The 10,604-nt window shown below is 45.0% G+C and overlaps 1 protein-coding gene across 3 annotated transcripts; it reads left to right on the plus strand.

The window, feature by feature from the left end:
* The first annotated feature begins 1,896 nt into the window (after nucleotides 1–1,896).
* Nucleotides 1,897–4,146, plus strand: TCEAL2 (transcription elongation factor A like 2). Of its 3 annotated transcripts, none has more exons than XM_060003025.1 (3): nucleotides 1,897–2,010; nucleotides 2,886–2,957; nucleotides 3,306–4,146. In XM_060003025.1, the coding sequence occupies exon 3, from the start codon at nucleotides 3,332–3,334 to the stop codon at nucleotides 3,974–3,976; it is 645 nt and encodes a 214-aa protein (XP_059859008.1). In that variant the 5' UTR covers nucleotides 1,897–2,010; nucleotides 2,886–2,957; nucleotides 3,306–3,331; the 3' UTR covers nucleotides 3,977–4,146. The 3 variants fall into 3 exon arrangements, with proteins under 3 accessions (XP_059859008.1, XP_059859009.1, XP_059859007.1); XM_060003026.1 differs by lacking the exon at nucleotides 1,897–2,010 and adding an exon at nucleotides 2,173–2,360; XM_060003024.1 differs by lacking the exon at nucleotides 1,897–2,010 and adding an exon at nucleotides 2,173–2,348.
* Nucleotides 4,147–10,604: the final 6,458 nt, after the last annotated feature.

Here is a 10,604-nt window from a genome sequence, read left to right on the forward strand (position 1 = left end):
CTGGGTGGAATTTGCCAAAAGTATTTAAAGTCATAGGTATTGGCCACAGCAGCCTGGGGCAAGGAACAACATTTGGGGTAAGCAAGAGACAGACTGAGAAGCCTAGGTAGGAAGCGTTAGGGAAAAGAGATACATGGCGAAACAAGCACTTTTAAACACTCACATACACTGGGGAATCAAGAAGTTTATGTACATGCCCGAGATTGAACACATGATCAGAAAAGGCCACAGAAGACCCTAAGCATTCACCTTAGTTGGCCTTCAGGCTCTGCACAAGCAGAAAGTAAAGCATTTAAAAAGTGCTCCAGTGCAGAGCTCATCTGTAAAGACTGGGAAAGTAGTTTTTTTTTTCTTTTGTTGGCTGTAGGCATTTAAAGTAACTCTGTCCAAACACCAGTTGACCACTAAGCTAATGAAACACAAACTTCAGTGGCCAAATATGACCGAAAATGCAGAATTTAAAAAAGTATTTTTTAAGAGTCTCTAAACAAGGAAACAATAACCCACAACAGAGAGCAACAAATCCTGTGAAGTGGGGGAATCTGACTTCTAGAGTTGACACTTGCTAATATTCAAAACACTCAGATTCCAACATGAAGTTTGAGGTATATAAAGAAATGAGAAAGTATGGTCCATTCACAGGAAATAAAAAAAATTATTAGAAACTGATTGAGAAAGTTCATGTATTAGACTAACTAGGCAGAGATTTTAGATGAATTGTCTTAAATATGCTCAAAGAGCTAGAGGAAACCCTGGACAATGGACTAAAGGAAATGAGGAGAAGAATGCCTCAGAAGATATAGAATATCAGTAGAGAGATAGAATATAAAGAGAATGAAACTATGAAAAGAAACTAAACAGATCTTCTGGAACTTAAAAGTACAATAACTAAAATGAAAAGCTCAGTAGAGGGGTTCAACAGCATGTTTGAGCAGGGAAAAGAATGAATAAGCTAACTTGAGGACAGGTCAATTGAGATCCTTCAGTCTGAGCAGCAGAAAGTGAAAAGAATGAACAAAAATGAACAAAACCTAAGAGACGCATGAGACACCATCAAGCATACTAATATATTCATGATGGGAATCCAAGAAGGAGAAGAGAGATAGAAAGGGGCGGAAAGAATTTTTGAACAAATAATGGATGAAAATTACTCAAATTAGAAGTTTGTGCATCCAAGAAGTTCATTAATTCCAATCAGGATAAACTTAAAGAGATCCAAACAAAGACACAGTATAGTCATATCATCAAAACCAAATATATGGCACTACACTGTAGCAACTATAATGTCAATTTTCTAGTTTTTGAGCTGGGTTGCGGTTTCACAAGTGTGAAAGAGGAAAGGGAAGAGAAGGGATGGAAGGAAAGGAAAGAGGGTCAGCAGGGGTCAATGATAAGAGTAAGCTGTGAACCAAGGATGTTGATGAATCTGTTCATCTGTGGTCCATAATTTTAAATGTTTTAATGCATCCTTTTTTCTTTTTTAACATTTTAGCTGTCTGACATTCTCTCTAGATGAGAACAGGTTAAACGTTGGAGTGCAAATATCCAGTGTGGAGTGAAGTGAACAGAGAAGGCGAGAAGGAAGTTGGTAAAATCAGTTTGGGGTTATGGATTTTGAGGTCCCGCAGGGATATTCAGGCGGTGGTGTCCAATAGACTGTTGGCAAAGAAGGCCTGAGACTCAGGGGAGGGAATAACCTGGATATGTAGATTTGGGAATCATCTGTGTTAAGAGGGAAATGAATAGAGATCAGCCAGGGAGAGAGAACACATGGACCGAGAAGAGCAGAGGCTCTGGACATAGCTGCTACTCAAGGTGGCAGCGCAGCTTCCTGGCGGGCACCACCACCAGCGCTCTGGAGTCAGGCGGAGCTGGTCTTGAAAGCGGGCTGTGGGGCTACATGTGGAGCGCTCTTGGAGAAGTCGGGTACCCTCCCTGTGATCAGCTGTCACAACTGGGGATAAAGGGCATCTCAGAGGGATGCTGAGCAAGGACCTGAGAGGCGCCAAGGTAAAGCACCTGCAGTCAGGAAGCCTCCCCCGACCTGCTCTGTTGGTAACTCCCTCTTTTCCACACACCCCGCCCAGGCCGTCCGCAGCTGTCCGGTCCCTGTGGGATGTAGGTGAGGGGGCGGGGCGGGGGGGAAACCGGGCTCGGGTGACGCGGCGCTCACGTGACCGGCAGGGCGCTGACTTGGGCAGCAGCTCCCGCGCCCCCCCTCCCCCCGCCCCGAGGTCTGGTCCAGTCGCCCGCGCGGAACCAGCTCCTGGAGCTTCCCGGGTGGCGGGCGAGGGGCCAGCGGGCTTAGGCGAGCCAGAGGAGGCGCAGGCCCGGCCCGGGCGCTGCAGGTCAGTGTGAAGGTGGGCGCTGCTGGCGGCCCGGGTGGGGGTGGAAGCGGATGGGACTAGGATCCGGGAGCAGCGGGGAGAGGGGAAGGGGTCCCGAGATGGGTGAGGAGGGGCACGGGGCGTGGCGCGGGCAGGTGGGGAGGGAGGACCCTGCAACTGGCCCTGCCGCCTCTTCGACGCCCCTCCTCTGCGGCCTCCATCCATTTTCGAGCCTGAAATGAGGTCGCGGGGACGGGGAGAAGCAGTGCGACCTTGAAACGTGGACAAATTCTGGAAATAACCCCCCTCTCACACTCTGAGCCTATGAGGAAATATTGATCTCCGCGTAAAGGGGTGGGGGCGGGGCGGGTTGCCTGCTGGGGAGGGGCCCCAGCGACCCAAACAGTTTGTAAAGCATCCTAGTCTGGTCCTGAGGCCTGACAAAAAGATTTGGCGACTGAGGTGCGGGGTCAGGGGAGGTGGGGGAGGCAACGGTGGATGAGGAGGGCCCCTATTGCGTCCTCGGTGCTCCCATCCCCTTCTCCTGTCTGTCTGCAGGTCTGTGAGGCTGTTGTTCCCAGCATTCTGCTAGGCTACAAAAAGAGGAGAAACTTGTTCAGATCCCTGCAGGTCAGTGAAGGAGAGGGCACTGGACAAGCACCCAGAGGGGTGGGAAGTGTGCAGGGCACGGCCCGGGCAGAATTGGGGGCCCCACTGCCCACTTCCCAACACATTTACACACATTCTGCCATGCTGAGCAAGCGTAGGGAAAAATGGCAAGGTCTGTCTGGGAAATGGTTGGCTCACATGTGCACGAGGAATGGTGGGGTAAAGGGTGGGCAGAAGGCCGGGCCAGGTCAGGGGACCCCTGACAAGGGGCGAGAAGCAACTGCTACTATCTGGACCTGCATTCCATCCCCAAGCCCTCAGTCTCCCTTGTTTCCTCTTTGTCTTCTCTTCCCCCTGCCCCATCCCCAGGACAGGAAAAGGAAGGGACACTCAACATGGAAAAACTCTGCAGTGAAAATGAAGGAAAGCCTGAGAACCAAGGCAAGGTGGAAAACAAAGGACAGCCACCGGATGCGAGAAAGCTGGGAGTAGCTTGTACTGTGGAAGACAAGGAAAAGTTAGAAAACAAGGGAAGGATAGATCTCAAGGGAAAGACAGAAGATGAGGAAGTACTAAAGGATAAAGAAAAGCCAGACAGTGAGGCAAAGCCAAAAGAAGGAAAGCCAGTGAGTGAGGGAAAACCAAAAGAAGGAAAACCAGAGAGTGAGGGAAAGCCAGTGAGCGAGGAAAAGCCAAAAGAAGAAAAGCCAGCCAGCGAACCAAGGGCTGCAGGAAAGCGCCCAGCTGGGGATGATGTACCCAGGAAGGCCAAAAGAAAAACCAACAAGGGGCTGGCTCAGTGTCTCAAGGAATACAAGGAGGCCATACACGATATGCATTTGAGCAATGAAGAGATGATAAGAGAATTTGACGAGATGGCCAGGGTGGAGGATGAGGTGAAGAAAACCAGACAGAAATTGGGGGGGTTTATGTGGATGCAAAAAAGTTTACAGGACCCCTTCCACCCGAGGGGCCCAAGGGAACTCAGGGGTGGCTGCAGGGCCCCACAAAGGGGCTTTGAAGACATTCCTTTTGTGTAATGCCCCTGGCAGGCGTTTACCAGGCCCTGTGCTTTAAAGTTTTGCAAATACTTTGCTTTAGGCGTCATTCTTGTTATCAACAACTTTTTGATCCAGCTAGAGCACTCTGTCAGTAGGGGATTTTTACCCATGTGCATTACAAAGGCGTTATGATTCTTGAAAAAAATAAAGCAGCTTATAATATCATCTACAGAATCGGTCCACTTTTGTAAAAGAACAGAAATTTATATGGTACATCTATGCACAGGAAAAACAGAAAACTTTGTTCACTAAAAGGTTAACAGTGGTGGGCTTCCCTGGTGGCGCAGTGGTTGAGAGTCCACCTGCCGATGCAGGGTACACGGGTTTGTACCCCGGTCCAGGAAGATCCCACATGCCGCGGAGCGGCTGGGCCCGTGAGCCATGGCCGCTGAGCCTGTGCGCCACAACGGGAGAGGCCACAACAGTGAGAGGCCCGCGTACCGCAAAAAAAAAAAAAAAAAAAAAGGTTAACAGTGGTTTTATGAGTTGTGAGATTGTGGGTGATTTATTTTCTTTGTTTTCTTTCTACTCATCTGTTTAAATTTTCCTAAGGAACACAGATTACTTTTCTTATAAAGAAATGCTAAAATATAAAAAAGGAAAGCAATACATAAAAAGCAATACAAAGAACTGTTTACTGAGTTTATGAAGGCAGTGGAGACACTGTAAATTCTTGTTGTCAGAACTTAAAATGTTATGTAAAACTCACATTACTTCTGGACTCGTATCTGGAGGAATCAACTTGGCAGCTATAACAGATCAATTGCTATAAAGAGCAGTCTTGTCATCTGTGAAATGGGAATAATTATTGCCTCACAGGATTGTGGAATGGATTAGATGAGGTACTGAGTATGTAAGCTGTGTTAGGCTGGCTTCTACCTTTTCCCCTATACTAGCAGGACCAGGACCTCATCAGACACTTGGAAGAGGGTTGATGTACATCTCACCTATGCCCAGAAATAAGTTCCAGAAAGCCAAAAGGTGGGTACAACCCTCCCCTGGGTATTGCCATGTTTGCTGGGCACTGTGCCACTTCTCATGAGTCCTCCATCTTCTTAAGGTCCTCACTGCTGCTGCTGGACTGATGTCCTCAAGATGACAAAGCTCAGTTGATTTCTCTGGAGTCCCCAGTGAGCCCTAAACCTGCCCCACACCATGACACTGATCGAAGTGAGGATAAAGTCCTTTTCTTCACTTTAGAGTTATACTTATCCAAGTGGTAATACCTCAGTGCTCCTTTGGTCACTAAAGGATTTCAGATTTTACATACAGCCATCTTTTCATCAGATTCAGATATGGGAAGCTGGGATAAAATTTGAGTGGTGCACACTGTGCTTTTCTCACCTGTCAGTACCTTCTCTGCTCCATTCCTTTTTCCTTAGAGGAAATTATCTCCTAGGAGACTCCTACCGGGTCCTGCATTACAAGGTTAGCACACCTACCCATACTTGTGATTTTTAGAGCATTGCTACTCAAATAGTTGTCCATGGACGAGCTGCATCAGCATCATCTAAGAGAAATGCAGGATCTCAGGTCCCCATCCTAGACCTACTGATTCAGAATCTTCATTTAAACAAGATCTTCAGGTGATTCCTGTGCACTTTAAGGTTTGCAAAGCACTGGTTTATAAGGAGACTCTCCTTAGCCTCCCACTCCCACCATCATGTGAAATATGTGCCTAAAAGGATAAATACATGTGCTACATAAGATACATCCTGCAGATTATTAAGTAGGCCTGTGCTTGTTGAACTGCAGTTCCACATCCCCAACAGTAGTAGAACCTGAAACAAATTCAATGAGTCAATACCTGAAATTGTTTAATGAAGTAGGGTAGAATAGCATTGGTTAGAGATAAACAGTAAATATCAGATTGTATCCCAGGTAGGTAGGGTGAGTATTGTTTTGTGAAATTTGTATTTCACTTATATATGTATGTATGTTTGTATACCTTGAGTTGTGATGAAAAATAAATTTCTGATTGTAGGCTAAACTTTTTAAAAATTGAGAAACACTGCTTTGGACTCTGCTTCTCAAAGCACAATTTGTCCTTTTTATCCTGGTACCTCTAATGCCTAGCACAGTGCCTGTCAAGTAATAGGTTCTTAATAAAATTTTAAATGATGATAGCTGAGTTAGGCATTCTTGCCTCAGATCATTCCAGGTCTAGATAAATAACTGTGGACTCTATTTCTCTAGCAGGGTTTACTTGCAGTTCCAAATGAAACACCATGTAGAAGGGTTTGTACCACAAATTTAACCCTATCTCATTTCATTAATGCATTCATGTTTTTAAAGTGTGCAAATTTGCCACAATAAAATCACCAGAGGACTTTGTTGAAAATGTGAACTCCTTACCCCCACTTCGGATCCACTGAGTCGAATCTCCTTTTTTTTTTTCGGTACATGGGCCTCTCACTGTTGTGGCCTCTCCCGTTGCGGAGCACAGGCTCTGGACGCGCAGGCTCCGGATGCACAGGCTCAGCGGCCATGGCTCACGGGCCCAGCCGCTCCGTGGCATGTGGGATCCTCCCAGACCGGGGCACGAACCCATGTCCCCTGCATCGGCAGGCGGACTCTCAACCACTGCGCCACCAGGGAAGCCCTGGAATCTCCATTTTTAACAAGCTTCCTAGGTGATTCTGATTCACACTAAAGGCTAATGTCCACTGACTTATATATTCATTATGATTGCAGTTGTATTAAGTGTAAACCATAAGGTGAGCAGAAGAGTTGCAATGTTTATTTGGTGGGTGTGGGGGAGACCTGAAGGCCTTTGTAAGGTACAAAAGTTTGGGAGTAAGAATCCATAAAGGCAAGGATTAATATATCTACTGAAGAGAACCTGAAACTGTTTTTAGAGCAAATCATGACTATAAACAAAGGCAAATGGAACGCATCTCATAGGATGGTGTATTTCCTTCTTTAGATGCCATAACTATGACAGCTAAACAGTTCCATTGCTAAAGAAGACTCATGGGACCTCAAATGTCAAAGCTTGCAAATCTGTAGTTTAGCACAGGGGGGAATAAAAGGATGCAATGTAGCAACAGCATTGAGGATGTGCCTCACAGCCAAGAGCTGTCTCATACCCAGGGGTCTAAAGTGTCCAGATGCAAGCTCCAATTGCCTTCCCTCTCTATAAGAGCCCTGGAAAGATGCACTTCTTTTGGAATAGGAACCACTGATGTGTTCACAGAGTACCTTAGAACCAGAGAGCACAAAATGGAGTCTCAGCCCAGGATTCTCTTGCAGTGATGGTTACGTAGGCATATTCTTGCTATGTTGTAGCTCTTCAACAGCAGAGCGCTTGGTGGGGGGGGGGAATGTTCACCAAGACCAGATGCAAACGATCAACCTTTTTGTTACCAATAAGCAAAGCTGACAAGCTGGTAAAAACCATCCAAACTCCTAGGGCCAATGGTTCTAAAACAACACTCTTAGTATGTTTCATGCCTTTACCATGAGTCAGTAACTTACAGGTGCATTTCTTATTTTAGTAGACCAGCTTGGGCAAATCCCAGTCTTGCTGGAATTAACCCTCTAAAAACAATATGCCTTTTACCCTCCTCCTCACAGTGTAATAACAGCTGAATAGGGGTACCCTTTCTCACTGCAGGCACAACTCCCAGTGAGTACTGCTAACATGGCCCTCGCTTATTTGCTAGAAATCTCTCCATCTTCCCATTGGGGTTCAGTCTCCACCCTCCTCCACCCTGCTCTACATCCCAGGGAATCTGACCTGTATTGATTACATCAAAGGGCTCCCTTGTCCTTTGGGAGTAAGTGGTGGACAATGTGGTCAGGAACTTTACTTCCCAGCTTGTTCCCTGTAGTGTCACCAGATGCTGACAGTCTCTTCTCTAAAGTTTCCTGGGGGGTGGTCAGGAACTTTACTTCCCAGCTTGTTCCCTGTAGTGTCACCAGATGCTGACAGTCTCTTCTCTAAAGTTTCCTGGGGGGTTGCCCTCTCCAAATAGGCTCTGTATCTCAAGCTTTCAGTAACCCCTCTTTCCCTTTGTCCCTCAGGCCTAGATAATCCTACCTTTACTAGCCATGGAGTATTGCACTACCCCTGTGGTTCTCCAGTACCCTTCCCACATCTTTGTATACTGTACTTTTTAAAAAAGTCTCAAATTTTCTAATGCAGATGGGCTCCCTCTTTCCTGTCATGCACTTCTCAGATACAGTAATAGATACTAGAAGTTACCCCAGAAATTGGATTACTAATTTGAGGAGGGAAAAATAACCTCTTTGCACTGGGGGTTGGGAGAGTAGGGGGCAGGTGTTAGGAGAGGTTCATTGGTACATGGCATGTAGTAGTATCACACTTACGCAGCACCACAGGTGGCATAGAATGAAGTACAGGTGGAATCCAAAGTTTGGGGAATCAAGCTGCTGTGTCATTTAAGCACTGTGTCAAAAATCATTATCCAGGCTTCCCTGGTGGCGCAGTGGTTGAGAGTCCGCCTGCTGATGCAGGGGACACGGGTTCGTGCCCTGGTCTGGGAAGATCCCACATGCCGCGGAGCGGCTGGTCCCGTGAGCTATGGCCGCTGAGCCTGCGCGTCCGGAGCCTGTGCTCTGCAACGGGAGAGGCCACAGCAGTGAGAGGCTCGCGTACCGCAAAAAAAAAAAAAAAAAAAAAAAAATCATTATCCAAAAGGTTCTGGAGTTTTCCATGTTCATCTGATGGTCCTAAAGAATATGCATAGGAAAAAGGAAATTGAAAGCCATATAATACAACAGAAAACACATGTAGAGCGCCAGAAAGCCTGCATGGCATGTTTGAAGAAGTTCCTCATCTTAGGGATGGAAAAAAGGCTGAGGACCAAGCTCAGGTCCTCATACTGGCACTGAGTTCCACTGCCAATTAAATGCCCTACCTACTATGGATTTTACAATAAGGTAAAAACACTAGTAGGGAAAGAGTGGAGCCCTGATATATGGGATAGGATATTTGTGCAGACATGCTCCAAGGCATTAAAAATCATTGGTGAGACGGTCACGGACATCCTTGAAGATTTCTGTGGGCCTGTGTTCTGTAGGCTGGAGATTATGGTGGAGAATGCTGTGGTGGAATTGGGCTACTTGATCTTAGTGTGAATGAAGGGAATCTCAGAGTGCTAGAGGTCAGGTGACAGTGCTTAATCATATGTGACAAGGTGAGTGCAACTACTACAATGAGCCACAGTGATAAAATGGTAATTAGAGGATGTTTGACCCACAGGGATCTGTGGTGATGGCTAATCAGAGCATTCTTAAAAATGAAATAATTGGGCAGCCTATAGGATGCTGCCTGACATATTGAGGCAGAAAAAAATTCTAGGTCTGCTGTTTCCTAATTCGAGTTGCTGTAGTGGGGTTTTTCAACTTCTCATCCAACTGAGGGGAAGGCAGATTACCTCTAAGGTAGGACCCGGCAGCCACTGGTGTATGCTATGAATCTTACATGAAATCTTTTCCAATGGAACCTGCAGACACTTTACAGGGTGACTGTGCCCTAGGGACATAGAAATACCAAGACCTCCTGGGAGTTACTAGCTAAAGGCTCTGAACTGGTGCTAATCTCTAGACTGAGGGAGAGAGAGAGGCAAAAGGATAGACAATACAGAAAAGATTGTGACAGTCTAATGGGATATGGTGGGGAAAAAAATCTAATGTATATACAACTGACCCTTGAAAAACATGGGTTTGAACTGCTTGGTCCACTTATATGCAGATTTTTTTCAAGAAATATACAAAAATATGTGTGTAGAACATTGTGTGCAATATTTATATTGAAGTGGATAGCCTATTCTTACATAGGCATAAGGTGACTGATATAAAATTAATAATGTGTTAGTTTTCTTACTGTTTTATAACTCTGCTTTCAAAGAATTACATTACCATACAATATACTTCTTTCTGTCTCACAATTGGAGAAACTGTGTATCAGCCTATCATCATCACAGACAGGTGTTTTTCTTTAATGTAATAATGTTTCAGTGCTGTATTATGAATATGACTGTAATACTATATGCCATAAGAATTTTATAATGGTTCATTCATTAATGCCTAGGCTACGCTACCATGAAGCAATGGTATTGATTACACTATGCTACTATAAAGCAATTATATTACTGCTTCTTTTTTATCAATGCATGAATCCTTATACCTGTAAATAAATATGAAGTTCTTTTTCACATGATCTTTTCATTTTTGAAGTCTAGTGTTAGTAATACATATAACAGCTACAGTGTTTTGCATCACATAAGACATTATTGATGTAGGCATTGACAGGCTATGTAAACAAACAATGTAAACTTACAGTATTGATAAATACAATACAGTACTGTACATGTATTTTCTCTTCCTTATGATTTTCTTAATAACATTTTCTTTTCTCTAGCTTACTTTGTTGTAACAGTATATAACACATATAACACACAAAATATGTGTTAATCAACTCTTTATGTTATCAGTAAGGCTTCCATTCAACAGTAGACTATCAGTAGTTAAGTTTTGAGGGAGTCAAAAGATGTACATGGATTTTCAACTGTGTAGGGGGTCAGCACCAATAAACCCTGCATTGTTCAAGGGTCAAATGTATAATCAAAGTCTCAGAAGA

The sequence above is a fragment of the Delphinus delphis genome, chromosome X, assembly GCF_949987515.2.
Source record: "Delphinus delphis chromosome X, mDelDel1.2, whole genome shotgun sequence".
Classification (NCBI taxonomy): Eukaryota; Metazoa; Chordata; class Mammalia; order Artiodactyla; family Delphinidae; genus Delphinus; species Delphinus delphis.

Excerpts from the sequence above, each read along its gene's own strand:
- TCEAL2 (XM_060003025.1), top strand. The coding sequence starts at position 3,332 with ATGGAAAAACTCTGCAGTGAAAATGAAGGAAAGCCTGAGAACCAAGGC.